General features: G+C 36.2%; 1 protein-coding gene across 1 annotated transcript in view; it reads right to left on the reverse strand.

Moving 5' to 3' along the window:
* LOC118548818 (pregnancy zone protein-like) overlaps positions 1–23,445 on the reverse strand; it is a 49,192-nt gene that overhangs the window by 16,418 nt on the left and 9,329 nt on the right. The window contains 10 exon segments of the mRNA XM_078074089.1: positions 3,652–3,754; positions 4,159–4,323; positions 8,819–8,968; positions 9,548–9,735; positions 13,902–13,965; positions 14,218–14,445; positions 15,822–15,983; positions 17,246–17,355; positions 17,503–17,617; positions 17,949–18,060. Of these exon segments, the coding sequence (XP_077930215.1) occupies positions 3,652–3,754; positions 4,159–4,323; positions 8,819–8,968; positions 9,548–9,735; positions 13,902–13,965; positions 14,218–14,445; positions 15,822–15,983; positions 17,246–17,355; positions 17,503–17,617; positions 17,949–18,060 (1,397 nt within the window).

Here is a 23,445-nt window from a genome sequence, read left to right on the forward strand (position 1 = left end):
TGAGCAGAATATGCCAAACTCTCTTTAGACAAAATGTGTTCAATTGTTTGAATTACCAATGGGGTGAACAGAATTTAATAATATCAACTCTTTATACTATATTGAAGCTTGTAAACTCATTGTTCTCTTGATAACAAGGCTAGAGCATTAGATTTTATTCTCTTTATCTCTTGGGAAGGAGAAATGAAAAATTCAAGATGCCAAAGAGAGACAGTTCCATTTGGTATAGCGCTATAATGGAGACAGAAATTATTTACAAAAGTGAGTGGGGGTAGAGAACTAAACATGAAGCCTTTCTGGTTCTATGTTGTACCTGAAATCATGCTTAATTGAATTTGAGTGAGGCTCTCCATTCAAGTACTCCATCTGATATTTCAGAATTGCCTTTGTGAAAGAATATTTATGAGGAAAAACACTGCCCAGACATTTCCCCTCAATATCTCTCTCAACTGTAAAAAGCATCAATAGTAATTTCTTTAAATAAATATCATACATCTTCTTTCCCTCATGTCCTTCCAAGTGGTAGCCATCTCTATCTCTGCCTTTGGTTTCTCACTGATGTTGCTCTGTTGTCTTTATCTTTACTCTTACATTGAATATGTAAATGGATTATTAGTATTCAAGTTTATCTAAATGGATGATGAATCTAAATAAACTATCTTCTCTTTCCTGCTCCAGATGTCAAAGACCCTTCAACTTCTCCAGCTGTTGCAGTTAACGAACAATGGCTTAATGTGTTATTTTAACTCTATTTACTGGATGATGACGATATTTTCCTTATGGTCTCATTCTCAAGGTCAACTTGACTCTCTACTGATTCTTTCACAGTGTTTACATTAAAATTCTATTCTTCCTTATGTCACAACTCATAAACTCTACTGAAATGCCTTTAGATTAATTTCCCAAGACAAAATATTATTATTATTATTTTGCTTCTTTTTCCCATCTGATTTCATCAAAATGTGTTGATCCCTGGACACACCCACTTATATTTTATTTCACTGCTGATCACAAAATACTTTCTCCTGGACATTCTGTTCATAGCTGTTAAAGGGCCACTCAATCTAGCTTAGTAATACTTGTATTCATTTTTCACCTTTGCTACTTTCAAGCAAAAAGGTATAAAAACTCAAAACTTAATTTTCTCCTAAATGTAGTATTTAGGTGATCTATATAAGAAACATATTAGATCATTTCACCCACCCCTTCTGAAAATCTTTCCATCTTATGCAGAGTAAAATGTCAAATTCTTACAAGGACCTACAAGGCCCTATACAATTTGGCCTCAATTATTCCACTGATCTCACTCTCCCTTGATTCACTCTGTTCTGACCACAATGGTTTCCTTACTTTTAGAATGTTCCAGACAAGCTCTCACCTTAGAGCCTTTGATAGACAGAATAGTGTAGAGGTTAAAAAACATGGATCTGGAGTCAAACAGCCAGATTTGAATCCATCCCCATTCCATATCTAAACTGGCTGTGGCATCTTAATGGGTTGAGTTACTTAGTCTTTCTAGGTTCAGCTTTTCCATTTAAAAATTGGTGAAAACCATAAGAAAGAAATGGACCGACTTATTTCACTTAGCACTATACTCTCTAGCTCCATCCATGTTGTTGCAAATGGCAAGATTTCATTTTAAAAAAATATTTTATTTATTTATTTGCCAGAGAGAGAGAGAGAGAGAAAGTGAGAGAGTGTGAGAGTACCAGCAGGGGGAAGCGGCAGGCAGAGGGAGAAGCAGGCCTCCTGCTGAGCAGGGAGCCCAATGTGGGACTTGATCCCAGGACCCTGGCATCATGACCTGAGCCGAAGGCAGATGCTTAACCGACTGAGCCACCCAGGCATCCCAAGGTTTCATTTTTTAAAATGGATGAATAATATTCCTAAGGCAGTCAGAGAAAGACAAATACTATATGATTTCACTCATATGTGGAATTTAAGAAACAAAACAAACAAGCAAAGGGAAAAAAATAAAGAGAGAGACAGACAAACCAAGAAACAGACTCTTAACTATAGAGAACAAACTGATGGTTACCAGAGGGGAGGTGGTTGGGAGATGGGTGAAATAAGTGATGGGGAGTAAGGAAGGCACTTGTTATGATGAGCACCAGATGATGTATGGAAGTGAGGAAATCACTAAATTCTACACCTGAAACTAATATAACACTGTATGTTAAGTAACAAATTAAAATAAAAACTTAAAAGAAAGAAATGGAAATTATGAGGTCATGGAAATTTTAGTTAATGCTGTGGTGATAATCATTTTACAATATATAAGTGCATCAAGGGGTGCCTAAGTGGCTCAGTGGTTAAGTGTCTGACTCTTGGTTTTGGCTCAGGCCATGACCTCAGGGTCATGAGATTGAGCCCTGCTTGGGGCTCAGTGCTCAGGAGGGAGTCTGCTTGAGATTCTCTCTCTCCCTCTCTCTCTGCCCCACCCCTCTAAAAAATAAGAGCATCAGATAAGCACACTGTACACCTTAAACTTATATATAATATTATACGTCAGTTACATCTCAATAAAGCCATCTATATTCTATCTCCCTCTCATCGGTCTTCTAAAACAGAGTAAGCACTCTACAGGTATTTTCTATTATTGGTGTTGCTTTCTATGAATGAAATACTCTTCTTCCAGATAGTCTCTTATTTTGTTCTCTTCCTTCAAGTCTTTGCTCAAATTTCACTCTCTTGGTAGGATATTCACTGAACACCTTATTGAAACTTGTAACTCCTTTAGTCTCGATATTCCATTCTCTCTTTTAATTTTTCCCATAGCTTTTGTCATCTTTTAATAGACTATTTAATATACTTGCTTATTTTGTTTACATTCTTTCTGTGTCCATATTAGGACATAACCTAAGGTGAAGATTTTTGTTTTCAATATTCGTTATGTCCAGAACATAGGTAAGTAAGTGTTCAGTGAATATTCATGGAACACATGCATGAATAATAACTCCAATTTTTATGACTTCTTGATTTTTGCAGTTTCAGGCCCTAATCATTTCTATCATTGTCTAACATGATTTTAATCCCTTTTTTAGATGAACCATTCTCTCTCTCTCTCATGCTAGGGACATTATTAAAGTTTTATTCTCCATGTATATTGTTCTATGTCATCAAACCCTTTGAGGTTGTATGATGGCTTCCCAAACAGACATGGGAATGGGTTTTATGTTATTTAAATTACTTTCAAGAACTTTCACAAAACATTCTAGTTTTTGTAGCTCTTTCATTGTATCATATACTTGATTCAGTTATATCTACCCATTTATTATTCATTATATCTATTTATTTCAATTTTCAGCTATTTATATCTATACATTTTTATAAGTTTTTTTTGAGTTATATCATATGCCTACAATTCTATCCTTATTAAATTCCAGAAAATTTCCTTCTCCCCCAAATTTTCATAGTTTAAACTTGAACTTCTTCCTTTGTAACTTAAAGTATCCGACTCAAATTTAAAACACTCTGGTCAGTTCTGGCTATGCCATTTACCAGCTAAATGATCTCAGCAAGAAACATCTTATCTGAATCTTGGTTTTTCTATGTATAAAATGGTTACACTATCTATCTCATTTTACCTTTTTTTTTGCAAAGTGATATTGTTGGATGTAATAGAAAATTGAAAATAACTTGTTATTTTACCTGCCATCAATGGTTGCCCTTCTCTTCCTACAGGTGGGTGGATCATTGAACATGACTGTGGTTTTCGGATTTTAGAGTTGGTGAGCACCTTTAATCCCATACCCTGTAAAAATGGTGACTCAATAGGTTTGTAAACTTGAATAGACTATATGAAATATATTTTCCTTAGTAATGTCCCTAAGTAACCCCAATAGCCTTAATGTTATATTAGTTTCACGGAGATACCCAAACTCAATAAATATAAATAGAGTGGTAAAATTATAACTTTATGGCTTATTAAGATTTTATTACTTATGGCCTTTTGCAAATAAACCAAATATAACAAAATTATTTCAATGAAATGGCAGAGGTTAGGTCTAGCCCTGGCTCTGACTTATCAACTGTTAGGCTAAACAATTCTAAACTATATATATATATATATATAAAATATAATATAAAACTATATACAGTTTTACTAACATTAAAACATTCATAAGCTGGTACATTAATAAGTAATAAGGACTTTACCTTTAGGAAGTGATACATATCGTCTTCATCATAAGTTGGTAAGGGTATATAGATGGCTCCTTTATGAATGACATAAGGAGGGCTACAACTTGCTTGTTCTTCTTCCTGCTGGTCCATATTTTCAGGGAAATCAGTAAGATCCTTCATAGTTAGCAGATTATATACCTGTAACAGTGGAGAGATTAAAGACAGAACTTTAACCTGTTTTTCTTTTGAAATATCCAGGGAACTGAGAGAAATATGATAATCATCATCAATCCTTTCTTTTCTTTTTTTTTTTTTAAGATTTATTTATTTGAGAGAGAGAGAGTGCACACAGGAGCGGGAAAGGCAGAGGGAGAGGGAGAGAGAATCCCAAGCAGACTCCATGTTAAGTGCAGAGCCCAATGTGGGGCTGGATCTTACGACCCTGAGAGCATGACCTGAGCCAAAACCAAGAGTTGGATCCTTAACTGACTGTGCCACCCGGGCGCCCCCATCACCAATCCTTTCTTGAGTACCTTCAAGTAGTTGGTACCTTAGAGAAAAGTTAAAATTGTTGTTTGTTTATTTTTAACAGTGTTTTTTTTTGTTCTAATGATATAAAACCTATCTGGGAAAATGTTTCCAAGGAATAATAAAACTGAAATTACCAAGGATTAATGAAAATTTCACTCTAGAGGTAAAACTAGACCAAATATAGGAAGGAGATCTAAATTATCTCTGTGTTTGATGAATACTTAATACTCCGACAAATTTAGGTAGGATTATTGCAATCTATTAACCTTCTATTTCTATATGGCTTTGTTCGTTCTTTCTTTCTTTTTCTTTCTTTCTTTCTTTCTTTCTTTCTTTCTTTCTTTCTTTCTTTCTTTCTTTCTTTGACAGAGAGATAGAGAGATAGCACAGATAGGCAGAGTGGCAGGCAGAGGGAGAAGCAGGCCTCCACTGAGCAGGGAGCCCGATGCAGGGCTCCATCCCAGGGCCCTGGGATCATGACCTGAGCTGAAGGCAGACGTTTAACCGACTGAGCCACTCAGGCGCCCCGGCTTTGTTCTTGTATAGAAGAACCACATAGGTACGTAAATGAATATATATCATCTATATTCAATAGAACAATGTCTACACGATTGCAAACACAGGTCACTTTTTTTTGAACAAGGATGACTTAAATGAAAGAACCAAGAATCCATAGAGTGGAGCCAAGAGGCCTGGGTATTTATTTCCTAAGCTGGAGTAAGACAAGTCCTAATCAAAGGACTTTGAACCTTTGGCTGGATTTCAGAATTGCCATGGACCAATAACTCCCATGTGACTTTGTTTCCCCTTTTGAACAGGAGTGTTAGTATGCTAGTTCCACCATTGTATGCTGGATGTGTGGAGGTAAATAACTTAAGTACACTTTAGTTCAAGGTCTTCATATCTAGAGGAATTGTACTTGAGGAACTACACCCAAGAAACATCATCTGCCCCTGGACCTAATTTAAATGATGAAGTTCAGCCTTTGAGCTATTGCTATTGGGGAATGAGACATTTAGGAGTTTGGAAGGAAAGTGAGTGTATTTTACCTGTGGGAGGGTCATAAATCATTGGGAGTTAGAGGACAGACTGTGAAGACAACCTCCAAAATTGCCCCCAATAATCTCTACTTCCTGGTATTCATGCTCTTGTGTAGTTTCTCCTATAATGAATAGGGTTGACATCTATAACTAATAAGATTTTGTGGAAGTGATAGTGTATAAAGTCCAAGCCCAGGTCATAAAATGTACTGCAGCTTTAGCTTCTCTCTCAGATCACTTGCTCTGGAGGAAATCACCTGCTCCCTGTGGGGACACCCAGGCAGCCCTATGGAAGAGTCAGTGTGGTGAGGAATTAAGGCCTCCTGACAATAACTATATGAGTAACACATCTCAGAAGTAGACTTCCAACCTCAGTCAAGTCTTCAGATGACGGAAGCCCTAGCTAACATGTTGACATGTGGACTGACATGAGAGATCACAAGCCAGTACCACCCAGATAAGTCACTTCAGGATTCCTAATCCACAGAAAGTGCATATGATGATAATTGTTTATTGTTTTAAACCACTAAGTTTGGGGAAGATTGTTACACAGCAGTAGGTAACTAACCACAAACACCCTTCAAACTTTATCTATTTACTTTGTTCTTGAGTAGAAGAACCAAATGGTCACATAAATGAGCATGCATCCTCTATATTGGGTGAATGACTAGTTTTCAGGTTATTGTCAAAGCAAGTGATTTAAAGATTTAAAAAATTTTAAGAACCCAAATCTCGTTATGTTCATAATCCTTTCTTACCTCTATAATATTCAAAGCTGTGTAATGCAACTGAAGCAACTATTAAATTTATATAATGACACAAAATAGGATAGACATAAAAATATTGAAAAGTAGACTGAATTCCTTCAACACAAGCTGAAAAACAGCTTAGAATAGACTACCATAAATACAGAGTATAGGAAAAAAATAAGCCATTCTTCCGGGTGCCTGGGTGGCTCAGTTGATTTAAGTGTCCAACTCCTGATTTCATCTCAGGTCATGATTTCAGAGTCCTGAGATCAAGCCCTGTGTGGGGCTCTGTGCTCAGTGCTAAGTCTACTTGAAATTCTCTCCCTCTGCTCCTCCCCCTGTTCCCTCTCTCAAATAAATAATCCAAAGAAAGCACCCAGGAGAAAATTCCCTACTTTTCAGGTTAACTTCCTCATGCCATCTTCTAATTCAAATAGAGAACTCTAGTCAGAGAAATATGTCTTTTATGTAATAATTATTATGCCAAGAGGAGATATTTTGACCTGTCATAAAAGACAAGTTTGAGAAAAATTTTGATTATACCCTCCATTCTGAAGACTGTTAATTTTGATGATTGGAAACAGGATAGTGATTCTTGATATATTTATCTTACAGTTTTAAAATTTAATACATATCGGGCTCCTGGGTGGTGCGGTTGGTTAAACATCCTTCTCTTGGTTTTGGCTCAGGTCATGATCTCAGGATTGTGAGATAGAGCCCCGTGTTGGGCTCAATGCTCAGCAGGGAGTCTGCTTGAGATTCTCTCTCTCCTTCTCCCTCTGCCCCTCCCAGTTGTGTGTGAGCATGTTCTCTCTCTCTCTCTCTTTCTCTCAAGATGAATAAACAAATCTTTAAAAAAAATATAATACATATAAATGAATTTTGAGAAGTAGATACTAGAACAAAACCAGAAGGAACTTCAATATTACTGATTTATCCTCCAATATTGATAAGTAATGATAACTCCCAAATAGGCAAGTTAATTAGTTGATCTGCTTGAACATTGATGCATAAGGCAATGAAAGCTATAAAATTTGCCAGTGATAACTTTTTGACAATGATCAAATTTTAATTTTTTCTTGCATCATACTGAACATTTTCAAAATATTAGTAATCTAGTTTTAAATAGGTTAGAAAAGTTGTTTCTGAAGTTTCCCTTCCTTCCTACAGTTTTCTCTTCAAAAACCCCATGTTTGAAAGTACTTTCTCCTAATGCTAATTGTTAACCAATTTTTCACCTTTTATTTTTCTGAGCCACATGTAATCTCTTATTATAGTCCCTCTAAAATGACAGCTCTCTAAGGACAAGGACTATGATTGTTTACCACTATTTCCCCAGCTCCTAAAACAGACCCAGCACATGGTGTGCCTGCAAGATGATGATGATGATGAAGAAAATAAAGATCAACATGATACACCAAATATTACCACTATGAATTAATACAATTCTAGAAAAAAAAAAGAAGAGACTTAAAATTTTAGTTAGTCTGTGATTCATCAAAGCTGACAGAGATGTAGTAGGTCATTTTTTTTTTAAGTTGAAAATAATTTGTGAATCACTTTCAATTTCATAGACCACAAGAACTCTAGAAATAAAAATAGTTAGATCTGCTGGGAGGTACATGACTTATGCTTGTAAATATCAATTTTATAAAAAGCTAACTTACTGAATTGACCAAAAATGATTTTTTTAGGTATGATCCATATTATCTAATACTTTGGGAACTTATTCTTTTTTCTTTTTTATTTATTTTTAAAAGATTTTCTTTATCTAGTTGAGAGAGAGAGAGAGCGAAAGAGAGCCCAAACAGGGGGTAGGCCAAAGGGAGAGGGAGAAGCAGGCTCCCTGCTGAGCAAGGAGCCGGATTCTGGGCTCAATCCCAGGACCTGGGATCATGATCTGAGCCGAAGGCAGACGCTTAACTGACTGAGCCCCCAGGTGCCCCATTTTTAATTCTTTTTTAAATAAGAGCATCACATAAGTGGTGAATCTTAAAACATGTAGCTTTCATTAATATCATCGTAAAGCATGAGTAACTGAGATTTAGATTTGATTCTCTAGAGAAAAAGAAGTTATGTCAGGGAAGAGATCAAAGCTTGTGGGCAGTTTCAGAAGCTCAGCTATGTCATTTACTTCTGGTAATCTTGCACAAATCTCTCAAACATTCTCTTAGTTTCCACATCTTAAAATGTGTCTGTTACTCCCTGGGAGGATCACATGAGAAAATGTATGTGAGAAAACTCCAGAAATTGTAAAAAATTAGACAATGGTGACTATTTTTATATTTTACTCTCAAGAGGGGCTTCTCCTGCCTCCTGTCACCTCCCGCCCTCCAGTGGCCCCTCCTGACCCCGAGGCTGCCGGGAACTCACCGAATCCGTGGACAACTCAGCCTCGGGCCTCGCAAGCAGCACACTTTGGTCCACCGCACGGAGGGCGCACAGGGACTGAGGAGAAGCTGAAACGCTCAGGTGGGCGTGTGAGGCCTGGAGACTTCGTGCTGGGCGGAAGCTCAAGTCCACCTGTGAGAATAGAAGGAAAAGTCAGCCAGCACATCCTCTATCTTTGCGATCCTGCAGTCACCCACATGTCCCGAATCATCTTTACCTTAACCTTATAGGACTGCCGACGTGTCAGGTCAAGAACGTCTTTTCCCATCTTGCCTTTACTGTTGAAAAGGTTTATTCAATAGCTCAGTCTTATCCTCCAGGAACAACTGATACCTCATAAGGGACAAATAGCTTGTTTGATTTTTAGAAGCCTGTCTTTACCTCTGATCCATTATAAGGTAATTCTAGGTATTTGTATTTGTCCTTAAGGTTTTTGGAACTTCTGAGTCCTAGCATCATACATACGTCATGCCATTGAATCAGTGGAGTTGGGCATCATGGACACAAGATTGAATTATGTTTTATGTGGTAGCAATATGACATAGTTGAAAAAGTACTCTGCTAGGTGCCTGGAGATTTGGCTCTGCCATTAACTTGCTGGGAACCCTTGGGCAACTCATTTAATTTTCTGGACCCGTTTTCTCTGAGGTAAATGGGTGAGTATAGTACCATTTATTTGTGTTTTTGTGATTTTATGTTGAAGACCCTCACCTTGTTGGCTAGGCACTTTTCAATCTCAAAGCTCTCTGAATCTCCAATAACTTCTCCATCTGGTAAAACGGTAAAGATGAACAGTCAAGCAATGGGAGCAATGTCCGACTCCACAGGGAAGGATAAGGAAAAACTGCCTTTTCCGGGGACATGGAGAAAATGAGACAAGACGGTCATGGGTCAGAACACTGTTGTTAGATCTTAACCCAGTTTAGAACTGTGCCTACTCATTCAATGGCATAGGCTCTTTAATGTCATTCTAATTATTTGGTGAAATTAATCAGCTAATGTGTCCCTTTACAACTTCAATTGCAGAATAAGTAAAAATTCCTTACACGCAAGTCTGTGTCTGATTTTCCACTTAACTAAGATGGTAACCAACTTACATCAGAATAGCTCAAAATTATTCTACATATGTATGTATATACAAAATATTTTATAAAGTCTGCCAGACTCAGTTAAAAATTATAGAATAAGGCCACAATGTCCACAATAGCCAAACTGTGGAAAGAGCCGAGATGCCCTTCAACAGTTGAATGGATAAAGAAGATGTGGTCCATATATACAATGGAATATTACTCAGCCATCAGAAAAGATGAATACCCAACTTTTACATCAACATAGATGGGACTGGTGGAGATTATGCTAAGTGAAATAAGTCAAGCAGAGAAAGTCAATTATCATATGGTTTCACTTATTTGTGGAACATTAGGAATAGCATGGAGGACATTAGGAGAAGGAAGGGAAAAATGAGGGGGGAGGGAATTGGAGGGAGAGATGAACCATGAGAGACTATGGACTCTGAGAAACAAACAGGGTTTTAGAGGGGAGGGGGGAGGGGGGATTGGTTAGCCTGGTGATGGGTATTAAGGAGGGCACGTACTGCATGGAGCACTGGGTGTTATATGAAAACAATGGATCGTGGATCACCACATCAAAAACCAATGATGTATTATATGGTGACTAACATAACATAATAAAATTAAAAAAAAATTATAGAATAAGGAACTTCTTATATATGTCATATATATAATGAGTATATATCTCATATATCTACATGATGAATGAAAACCATTTCACTTAGACTGCAGGCCAGAGGTGATCCTCAATTTAAATTCAGAACTATAATTTATAAGATATAATCATAGAGTACACTTTTTTTTTCAAATATATGTCTTTTTTATTGTGGTGAAAAAACACATAAAATTCACCATCTTAACCATTTTAAAGTGTATAGTTCAGTAGTGTTAAGTATATTCACATTGTTGTGAAACAGATCTCCAGAACTTTCTCATGTTGCAAATCTGAAACTATGCTCATTTAAAAACAACTCTCCTTCCTCCCCCGCCCTTGGGAATGACTAAGGCAGTGTCAGGGCATTCATATTTTTGTCCCATTGGAGGGATCAAGTTCAACTTAGACCCCTAAAAGGAAATAAGTTTCTCTCTAATAGGAGGGTAGTTTAAATCCTTGTATTGCCATGTCTGGGAGTGAGCAATAGTAGTTCAGAATAGATTGAAGCATCATAAAAATAGAGAAGTCATGGCAGATTTTTTTTTCCCAGAGAATATTGGAAGGAAACTAACCTTTTAGTAATGAAATTTGTGAAGGCTTTGTCATTTAAAATCTGAATTCTGAATTTAAAACAGACTCAGAAATACTTCTGAAATTAGTAATTTGCACCATGAGGTTAAAACTGCAGGATGGTATAAGAAAAGAACAAGATGAGCAAGCTATGAAAAAGGTTGAATTTAGACAAACTGTGAACAGAGTTGGTTCTTTTAACTAATAGAGTTAAGGATTTTCCATACATCTTTATGAAGAACAAACTGGTAATTAATAACATAACTACAATGTGTGGTTAAAATAGTTTTATTTTAAATACTTGTGAATTCATTGAGTATATAAAGAAATTCTTTTCAATTATTGGCTGAGTTACTTGCATTACCTTTTTTGTGATGTCTTCATGAAGTAAATAATGAGTAAACTCTTCCTTATATTATTATATAGAGATCCTTTTCCGAATGATGCACAAATTAAAATATCAGGAAAGAAAAATCAGATAAACATATAATGTTTTAAGACACTCATCCATTTCTATAAAGGTGTTATATGTTCCATTATTGTGAGAAAATAGAAAAACATGCTATATGATGCATTGAAGGGAAATAATGCACACGTGGGTCCATTCTCTATATCAAACTATCCCTATATAAATATTGGGATAAATGATATTCGAAGTTGGCAGCACTCTTTAACATTTAATTCAAACAATTGTTAATTTTTTATAAAGATTCTGTGTATTCATTTGAGAGAGAGAAAGAGAGAGCACAAGCAGGGGGGAGAGGCAGAGGGAGAAGCAGATTCTCTGTTGAACTGGAAGCCAGAAGTGGGGCTCAATCCCAGGACCTGGAGATCATGACCTGAGCTGAAGGCAGACGCTTAACCAAATGAGCCACCCCGGAGCCCCCACAATAGTTAATTGTTGAGAGTACTAATTAGTACCTTCTTTCAAATTAAACCTCCTCCAGAAAGGGGAACCCTCCTACACTGTTGGTGGGAATGCAAGCTGGTGCAGGCAGGTAAGTGTCTGCCTTCGGCTCAGGTCATGATCTCCAGGTCCTGGGATCAAGCCCCACTTCTGGCTTCCAGCTCAGCGGGGAGTCTGCTTCTCCCTCTGCCTCTCCCCCCTACTCGTGCTCTCTCTCTCTCTCAAATGAATAAATCAGTATGGAGCTTCCTCAAAAAGTTGAAAATAGAGCTACCCTTTGACCCAGCAATTGCACTACTGGGTATTTACCCCAAAGATACAAATGTAGTGATCTGAAGGGGCACATGCACCCCAATGTTTATAGCAGCAATGTCCACAATAGCCAAACTATGGAAAGAGCCCAGATGTCCATCAACAGATGAATGGATAAAGAAGATGTGGTATATATATACAATGGAATATTATGCAGCCATCAAAAATTGAAATATTGCCATTTGCAATGACGTGGATGGAACCAGGGAGTATTATGCTAAGCGAAATAAGTCAATCAGAGAAAGACAAATATCATATGATCTCACTGATATGAGGAATTTGAGAAACAAGACAGAGGATCATAGGGGAAGGGAGGGAAAAATGAAACAAGACAAAGCCAGAGAGGGAGACAAACTATGAGAGACTCTTAATCTCGGGAAACAAACTGAGGGTTGCTGGAGTGGAGGGGGGTGGGAGGGATGGGGTAGCTGGGTGATAGACATTGGGGAGGGTATGTGCTATGGTGAGCCCTGTGAATTGTGTAAGACTGATGAATTACAGACCTGTATCCCTGAAACAAATAATACATTATATGTTAATAAAAAATAAATTAATTAAACCTCTTCCAGTATAGTTTCAATATGGAAAAACAAAAATATAATTGATGTTTTACTTTTCCAGCCTGATAGAGAAAGTAACTATTAAAAAAAAATCATGGGGTGCCTGGGTGGCTCAGTTAAGCGTCTGCCTTTGGCTCAGGTCATGATCCCATGGTCCTGCGATCAAGTTCTGCTTAGGGCTCCTTGCTCTGCAGGGAGTCTGCTTCTTCCTCTGCCCCTCCTCCAACTCATTCTGTCAATTTCTCTCTCTCTCAAGTAAATATATAAAATCTTTTAAAAAAATCACAGTTATGGAGCAAATCCCAACCATTGTTAAGTTTAGCTCTGGGTCGAGGTGGAGTTTGGTGAAGTATTTGCCTTAATTTCAGTTAATTACAAGAATGCTCATGGGTTCTTTTTCCAGTGATTTAAATCCTGACATGATTTAATTAAGATAGAAAATAATCCTGTTTCCCTTCCCCCAACTTATTCATGAAGTGCACTCAAAATCATGTGTGAGTTCACAGTTTCATGCCTGCAGCACACACAGTAAGCATCCTCATTAAGTGTTGAAGGGAGAGAGCCTTTCCTGAGGGAAGAAAGCCTAGCGCAGAGTCCGGCATAGGAAAAAAAACCAGTCCATCATCTTTTTCCTCGCTGTTCTCCATGATACTTAACTCTCTTCTCTGCAATACTAAGATTAAAGACGACCACTTCACATTTATTGTTAGGGTTAAAAAACAGAACGAAGCTTAGATTTTCAGAAGTTTCTAATTTAAATGTCAGATAGAAGAAACACACTGAAGTGAAAAAAAAGTGTGCCTTAGGAGGCAATCCAATTTATCTGTTGACTGTGTTGAATAAAAAAAAGTTAGAGTTCATAAGGAGAGCATCTTTTGTGTCCTTATTATAAAGGGATAATGGGAATAATATCCCATTTGTGAGCTGTCACCGACATGTGAAGCTAGTTGTGTTGGGAAGGATATGGGGGAGCACACTTAAGGATACTCACTGTCTCTTAGCTGTATAGGCACAGCACGTGTCCCTGATCTGACGATGTTCCCCTTAGCCATGATCTGAAATGAAAAATCAACAAAAAAGCAACCTTTTTGAGCCTAACACACTTCTCAACCTCTTACTCCCCACATGACCTGCTTTGGGTTCTTGAATCTCTGCTAGAGAGAATGAACTGCCTAAAAATGAAAGAATCAAGGGGAACATGGATGAGAAAGGAAGATGGTGGGGCACTGGCGAACCACTTTTCCTGGTCCGTTAACCACTTTTGTCTACTGATAAAATCCAAATATATTTCGTGTCCTTATTCTTACCAGGTAATAAAAAATGAGCTCCTTTGGCTCCCCAGTGGCCTTCCCATTGAGTACATAGTATGCCTTGATAATCTGAGTTTGGCCACAGGGCAGTGTACCAGCCACACGTTCCAGGTGAACATAATTCCCATGTAAGCAGAAAGCATGCTTTGCAATGTGCTGAGCTGCCTGGTGTTCCTCTCGTAGCCATACAGAGTTAAAACACAAGTCAGGTTGTGTGTGGTAGGCCTGGTAAAACAGAAAAACAAAGAATCAATATCATCTTGAAATTCTTCACTTTAGCTTCCCATCAAAATGAAGAGTTAAAATTTTGTGTCTTCCCTTCTAACATATACTATGCATCGTCCTCACCCTTGTTGACCACCAAAGAAACAAATGATCACCTTCCCAAATTGCAGTGATTAAAGGGAAATAATCTACCCATTAATCTCCTTTGCCCTGATTCTGCTAAATCATCACTGATTTATCTTTTCTTCTGTGGCTCAAGGCCAGAGGAACAATGATGTCCCAGTGAGAGTGGGAAATAATCATAGTAAGCAGAAAAGGAAATCTTTAGATAATAGAAGTCCCATGTAAGTTGGTTTAATTAAAATTATGTTATATATATTAATGTAATATTTTGAACTATAAGGGCTTCAAAATTGTTTATAAATAATCCCAGCAAATTATCATCTATGCTTCTTATCATTATTATGACTTGATTTTCAAGGCCTTGTAGTTTCTGGACCTTTAAGCCTTACCGATGTTGTTTAGCAGATAATTCCATTTATTTCCCCTGCAGTGGTTGCTCTTTAGCTATTTTATGGATACACTTATTTTCTTTTTCTGGATTTACTAGGTTTATTTTGGGGACCTTTCTATTTGCTCTCATGATAAAGTTCCTGTTTTTTTTTTTTATTATTGCTTTTAAGTATATAATACTAATAATTTACAGCTCTGTTAACTCTATCATTATAGAGTTTCAAATATAAGGACACTCCACTTATCTTTTTAATCTTAGGGAAGAGCAGGTATCTATTACATAGAAAACATTAAGCATCATTCCATATTTTAAATTGAATTAACATTTGAACTTTGGGAAATGGAAATAATTTAAATGTTGTTTATCTAAGGTGGAATCAATAAATCATTGTCTTTCACCAATTCTTTGTTTGAAATTACAAGCATAAAATCTTTTTGGTTGTAGAAATCTTTTGATCATCATCATTAGGCAATATATATTAAGTGTGTGTGGGGGTTCTGATCACTCTTCAAATTATCTGAGTGGACATAGAAAAAAACAACATTAAACAAATTACATGAATTACTTACCCGTTGAAGAACTGATATGGTTCAGAACCAAATCCTATAAGATTTTTTTTTTGCATAATACATAAAATTTTAAAGATAATGCTAATGAATTGATCAGACACTCTGACAGTATCTCTTCTACCATTTTTGTTGTTTTTAATTAAATTTTTAATTCCTAAGTTTATCCCTAAGTTAGACAGCTTCTTATTTCTCTCTCTCAAATACAATATGTGTGCTTCTTCACTTCTGAATAAATGATTGTTATACTAAGGTTTCTCTTTGTCCTCAGTTTTTTTTTTTCCTTTCATACTTACCATGACAGAAATTTTGTTAGCCAAAATATTAGTAGTATTGATTGAAAACTGAACAAGACCCTGGTCATTGGTAGTTGCATTGTAAAGATAATTTGCTTCATTTGCAGAGATAAAGACAAGTTTATTGGGGATGGGCACATCTTTCCCAGGTGGCTGGTACACCTAAAGAAGAAAATAATTTGATAAGTTATGTGGATAATATTCAGAGAAGACAGAACTCATGGAAACAAATTCCTTTGCTACCATAACTGAAAGAAAAGCAAAAGCAAATCCAGAAAACAACCCTTCTATATTTACTACAAAATTTATTTTTTTTCCTATTTGTATCCTCATGTCTTTCACCTTTTCTCCTTTTTTTTTTTTGGATCCTCAGGTCTTTTGCATCTCCTGAAACAAACCACATAACCTCTCCCACAAAAAGTGTTTCTTTTTGAGAAAAATTATAAGTAATTTTAAAGAAATAATTATGCAATGGATAAATAATTATAAATACTTATAAAAGGGGTAAAATTATTAGTTAAAATTAAAATGTATACCTTTTAAAAAAATTTTATTATGTTATGTTAGTTACCATACAGTACATCATTAGTTTTGGATGTAGTGTTCCATGATTCATTGTTTGCGTATAACATCCAGTGCTCCATGCAATACGAGCCCAAGTATGAAAATAATTTAATAATAATGGCCATAAAATGTACACAATTATAGTTCCTATGTCTAGAAATAAAATTACACATATCCAGTCTAAATATATGGGAAGAAAAAGAAAAAAGAGAGAGAGGGAAACAAACCATAAGACAAGTCTTAACGATAGAGAACAAACTGAGGGTTGATGGAGGGTAGTGGGTGGGGGATGGGCTAGATGGGTGATGGGTTATGGAGGGCACTTGTGATGAGCACTGAGAGTTATATGAACAAAATTCTATTCCTGAAACCAATATTACACTATATGTTAATTAACTAAAATTTAAACAAAAATTTGAAAAAGAAAAAAATAAAAACAAAACCACTTATTTATTTCTAAATAGAACAGCAGGTATAAAGGAGGATACTGGTAGCCATAAATTGAGAATCATTTGTGAGAAATGCTCTTAAAATTCTGAAGCTGGCTGGATATTGGTAGAAATATATTTATTGTCAAATGGGTGGTAGAAAGATTTGACATAATAATTAACTCATATCACATTAAGCATCTTCATTAGCTGTATGTTCTAAAAAAAAATACCTCTGATTCTCAAAATACTATAGTATGTGATTGCACATTTTAACAGTGATATTTACAAAGGAAAGTAGTTTTGCTTGGCTTCATGGTTTGGGTCATATTAATTAACTGATATCATTAACTAGTTATAGGCTACATCATTGTGCCCTGAAGATAAGTACAACTGGATACTTCATTACTTGTGAATTGCAATATACTCTACCTATCCAAAGAAGGGGATTCCTCGTCTAAAGTGTGAATCCACTTTCACAAACTTGAGTCTGGTTACAATGTTTGTGATTTCACTGGTCCCATTTCCAGTAAATACTAGGTCTAAAAATATGTAGAGAAGAGTAAGTACTCTTGGAAGTTACTAGTACCAAAATTCATTTCCTTCCACTTTCCTATGACCCTTACTTTGTTATGGAAAACAAACCAATTTTTATTGTTTCACCCCCTGTATTAACTTAGAGTGCAAACCTGTTCCCTCTTCTCTGATCTTGGCTTCCACTTTAAGTTGCATTTTATAACCCATATTTTTAATCTGGAGTACATTTGATTTTACTTCTTGGGTGATGCAGCCATTGCTGTTGAGCTGAGAGAAATAAAAAAAATTGATAAATGCCATACTGATTAAGACAATAGTCACTAAATCTATTATTTTCCTTCCGATGCCAACACAACTTCTTTGGGTTAAACATGTTAACTGACCTTCAGGAATTTAATATTCACATGTGTTTTATATTCTCTAAGGGTTAGACATCAAAATGAGAATTTTATTGACCAGGAATAGAAATTATTTTTCCTTTTTGGTGGTAAATATTTTGGGATAAGCTTACTCCAATGTCCTCTTTCCAGTGAGTAAAATGGGGTAGCTCAATGGTTGTCAAAAATGATAGCCTCTAGAGAGAAAACTGTAAACTAACCTGTTGAGTGAATTTCTCACAGAACTCTGGCTTCTGACAATAAGTGGGATGAAATAATTTTCTGCACATGCTTACAGTTGCAAGTCCTGGGACAGGTTTCCCGTAGGTGTATCTGTCACATAAGAAATACATCAGGAACTGAAGAAAGGTTTCTACATTTTCCACCACCAACCCATCACAGGTCAAACAATTACTCTCTGTAGTTCCTTGCACTTCTTTATCATTTTGGGCTCATAGCAATTGAAATATGCCTGGAAAACATCTTTATCAAGAGGTACTACTCATTAAAACATTTGAAATTTTGCTGCAATGTACAATCAAGTTTCCTTCAGGATTTAAAAAATTTCTTCCTTTTAGCCTATTTATTTTTTTTATCATTCTTTTTATTCTGTCGTTGTAAAATCAAAACTTGTTGTTTATACCAAATGAGAAAACTTAGGTAATTAATAGAACACAAATAAATAAATAAATAATAGAAATAATAAACCCAACATAACATGCATACACACACACACACACACACACACACACACAGTTGGAGAGGGAGAAAGAGCCCTGATAAAACCTAACAAACATGAGGCTTATAAAAAAAAATTGTGTGTGCACTCTATATTTCTATTAGTTTTCCCTTAATAAAAATGGAATAATTAGTAATCGGTTTGCTTTGGGCATTAGTTTTCTTTCCTATTTGTAAATGTCTCAAATATCACTTCAAATAAAAAATGTAATCAGAGCAACTTATTCTGAAACCCCTTTTCAAGATACAGATATCAGTCCAAGATGCCGTTAAATTAAACGAAAATTCCTTGGTCATGACTCCAAGACAGAATTGAGGCAGAGGTCCAGATGCTTTGATGCTTCCAGTATACAATATTCAGATAGGCATATGTTTGTTTGTTTTTTTTCTTTTACCATGCATGTTCCCTCTGCTACTGAAGATTTGTAGGAAATGAGTTTTAATTCTCAAGGTTGAAATGAACTGTAAGAGTTGTTTGTAATTGCAAAAGATTAAAGAAGAAAGGAACCCTACAAGACAGAAAAAAATTTCAAAAATAACATTATTAAGTCCTTCACTATCAATAATTACTTTAAATGTAAACAGATTAAATTATCCAATAAAAACAAAGGGGACAAATGGATAAAAATACAAGATCCAACTATATGCTATATACAAGAGACACACTTTATATTTAAAGACACATATAGTTTTTATCTTGACGAAGTCCCAAAAGTTCATTTTTGCTTTTGTTTCACTAGCTTTTGGAGATGTATCTTGAAAGAAGTTGCTGTGGCTGATGTCAAAGAGGTTATTGCCTATGTTCTCCTCTAGGATTTTGATGGATTCCTGTCTCACACTGAGGTCTTTCATCCATTTTGAGTTTATCTTTGTGTATGGTGTTAGAGAATGTTTGAGTTTCATTCTTCTGCATGTGGCTGTCCAATTTTCCCAGCACCATTTATTGAAGAGACTGTCTTTTTTCCATTGGCTATTCTTTCCTGCTTTGTCGAAGATTATTTGACCATAGAGTTGAGGGTCCATATCTGGGCTCTCTATTCAGTTCCATTGGTCTATATGTCTGTTTTTGTGCCAGTACCATGCTGTCTTGGTGATCACTGCTTTGTAATATAGCTTGAAATCGGGCAACATGATGCCCCAGCTTTGTTTTTCTTTTTCAACACTCCCTTGGTGATTCAGGGTCTTTTCTGATTCCATACAAATTTTAGGATTGTTTGTCCAGCACTTTGAAAAATGTCATTGGAATTTTGATCAGGATGGCATTGAAGGTATAGATTGCTCTGGATAGGATAGACAATTTAACAATGTTTATTCTTCTGATCCATGAGCATGGAATATTTTTCCATCTTTTTGTGTCTTCTTCAATTTCTTTCATGAGTGTTCTGTAGTTCCTAGAGTATAGATCTTTACCTCTTTGGTTAGGTTTATTCTGAGGTATCTTATGGTTTTGGGTGCTATTGTAAATGGAATCATTTCTCTAATTTCTCTTTCTACTGTTGCATTGTTAGTGTATAAGAAAGCAACTGATTTCTGGGCATTGATTTTGTATCCTGCCACATTACTGAATTGCTGTATGAATTCTAGTAATTTGGGGGTGGAGTCTTTTGGGTTTTCCACATAAAGTATCATGTCATCTGCAAAAAGAGTTTGACTTCTTCTTTCCCAATTTCAATACCTTTTATTTCTTTTTGTTGTCTGATTGCTGTTGCTAGGACTTCTAGTACTATGTTGAACAATAGTGGTGAGAGTGGGCATCCCTGACGTGTTCCTGATCTTAAGGGAAAGACTCTCAGCTTTTCCCCATTGAGGATGGTATTCGCTGTGGGTTTTTCATAGATGGATTTTATGAACTTGAGGAATGTTCCTTCTATCCCTATACGCTGAAGAGTTTTAATCGGGAAAGGATGTTGTATTTTGTCAGATGCTTTTTCTGCATCAATTGAGAGGACCATACGTTTCTTCTCTCTCCTCTTATTAACATAAAAAGTTTCTGCACAGCAAAGGAAACAGTCAACAAAACAAAGAGGCAACCCACAGAATGGGAGAAGATATTTGCAAATGACACTACAGATAAAGGGCTGGTATCCAAGATCTATAAAGAATTTCTCAAATTCAACACCCCAAAAACAAATAATCAAGTCAAAGAATGGGCAGAAGACATGAACAGACACTTCTCTGAAGAAGACAGAAATGGCTAACAGACACATGAAAAAATGTTCATCATCATTAGCCATCAGGGAAATTCAAATCAAAAACACATTGAGATACCACCTTACACCAGTTAGAATGGCAAAAATGGACAGGGCAAGAAACAACAAATTTTGGAGAGGTGGTGGAGAAAGGGGAACCCTCTTACACTGTTGGTGGGAATGCAAGTTGGTACAGCCACTTTGGAAAACAGTGTGGAGGTGCCTCAAAAAATTAAAAATAGAGCTACCCTATGACCCAGCAATTGCACTACTGGGTATTTACTCCAAAGACACAGATTAAGTGAAAAGAAGGGCCATATGCACCCCAATGTTCATAGCAGCAATGTCCGCAATAACCAAACTGTGGAAAGAGCCGAGATGCCCTACAACAGATGAATGGATAAAGACGATGTGGTCCATATATGCAATGGAGTATTACTCAGCCATCAGAAAGGATGAATACCCAACTTTTACATCAACATGGATGGGACTGGAGGAGATTATGCTAAGTGAAATAAGTCAAGCAGAGAAAGTCAATTATGGTTTCACTTATTTGTGGAACATAAGGAATAGATTAGGGGAAGGAAGGGCAAAATGAAGGGGGCGGGAATCGGAGGGAGAGATGAACCATGAGAGACTATGGACTCTGAGAAACAAACTAAGATGGGTTGGGAGGGGTGGGGTGGCTGGGTGATAGACATTGGGGAGGGTATGTGTTATGGTGAGTGCTGTGAATTGTGTAAGACTGTTGAATCACAGACCTGTACCTCTGAAACAAATAATACATTACATGTTAAAAAAAAAAAAAGAAGAAGATAGCAGGAAGGGAAAAATGAAGGGGGGGAAATCAGAGGGGGAGACGAACCATGAGAGACTATGGACTCTGAGAAACAAACTGAGGGTTCCAGAGGGGAGGGGGGTGGGGGGATGGGTTAGCCTGGTGATGGGTATTAAAGAGGGCACGTACTGCATGGAGCACTGGGTGTTATACACAAACAATGAATCATGGATCATCACATCAAAAACTAATGATGTAATGTATGGTGATTAACATAACATAATTAAAAAAATAAAGAAACAAACTAAGAGTTTTAGAGGGGAAGGTGGTTGGGGGATGGCTTAACCTGGTGATGGGTATTAAGGAGGGCACGTCCTGCATGGACCACTGGGTGTTATATGAAAACAATGAATCATGGATCACCACATCAAAAATTAATGATGCATTTTATGGTGACAAACACAATATAATAAAACAAAATTAAAAAAAATAAAGACACATGTAGGCCGAAAGTGAAGAGATAGAAAAAATAAAAATGGTTACCAAAAAAGATCAGGGGTGGTTATACTAACATCACACAAAATTGACTTTAAGTCAAGAACTGTCACAAGAGGCAAAGAAGAAATTATATAATGATAAAAGGGTCAATTCACCAAGAAGATATAGCAATTATAAATACATATGCACCTAGCATCAAAGCACCTAAATATATGAAACAAACACTGATGGAACAGAAAGGAGAAACAGACAACAACACAATAATAGCAGGAGATTTCAGTACCCCACTGTCAATAATAGATAGAATATCCAGAGAGAAATTCAATAAGGAAACAGACTGAACAACCTTAGAGACTGCATGGACTTAAGAGGCATATATAGAATATTATACCCCAGTGTCAGCAAAGATGTGGAGGAAAAGGAATCCTTGTGCACTGTTGGTGGGAATGTAAATTGGTACAGCCACTGTGGAAAACTATGGAGGTTTTTCAAAAAATTAAAAATGGAATTACCATATGACCCAATAATTCCACTACTGAATATTTATCCAAAGAAAATGATAATACTAATTTGAAAAGATATATGCACCACCATGTTTATTGCAGCATTTTTTACAATAACCAAGGTATGGAAGCAACCCAAGTGTCCATCGATAGATGAATAAAGAAGATGTGGCATATATATATACAGTGGAATATGACTGAACCATAAAAAAGATGAGGTCTTGCCATTTGCAACAACATGGTTGAACCTAGAGGGTATTATGCTAAATGAAATAAATCAGACAGAGAAAGACAGATACTGTATAATTTCACTTATATATGGAATCTGAAAAACAAAAAATGAATAAACAAACAAAAGGCAGAATCAGACTTATAAATGCAGAGAACAAAGTGATGATTTTCAGAGGGGATGGATAAAATGGGTGAAAGGAAATGGGAGACACAGGCTTCCAGTTATGGAATGAATAAGTCATGGGAATAAAAGGTACAGCATAAGGAATATAGTCAAAGACATTGTAATTGTGTTATATGGCGACAGATGGTAGCTACACTTGGACTGAGCACAGCATAACATATAAACTTGTTGAATCCCTATGTTGTACACCTGAAACTAATGTCACATTATGTGTCACCTATACTTAAATAAAAAAAGGAACGCATACCAAAAAATAAGTCACCCAAGTCAGAAAAGAAGTAAAACTATCACTATTTGCATAGGACATAATATTATATATAGAAACCCCTCTAATGACTTCACACACACACACAAATCTATTAGAACTAATAAACCAATCCCATAAAGTTGCAGGATAAAAAATCAACATACAAACCCAGCTGTGTTTCTGTACACTAACAATGAACTATATGAAAAATAAATGAAGAAAACAATCCTATGTACAATAACAACAAAAAGAATAAAAGACTTAGTAATACACTTAGCCAAGGAGGTGAAAGACTTGTACGCTGAAAACTACAAAACATCAATGAAAGAAAGTAGTCACAAATAAATGGA

This window comes from Halichoerus grypus, chromosome 6 (assembly GCF_964656455.1).
Source record: "Halichoerus grypus chromosome 6, mHalGry1.hap1.1, whole genome shotgun sequence".
NCBI lineage: Eukaryota > Metazoa > Chordata > Mammalia > Carnivora > Phocidae > Halichoerus > Halichoerus grypus.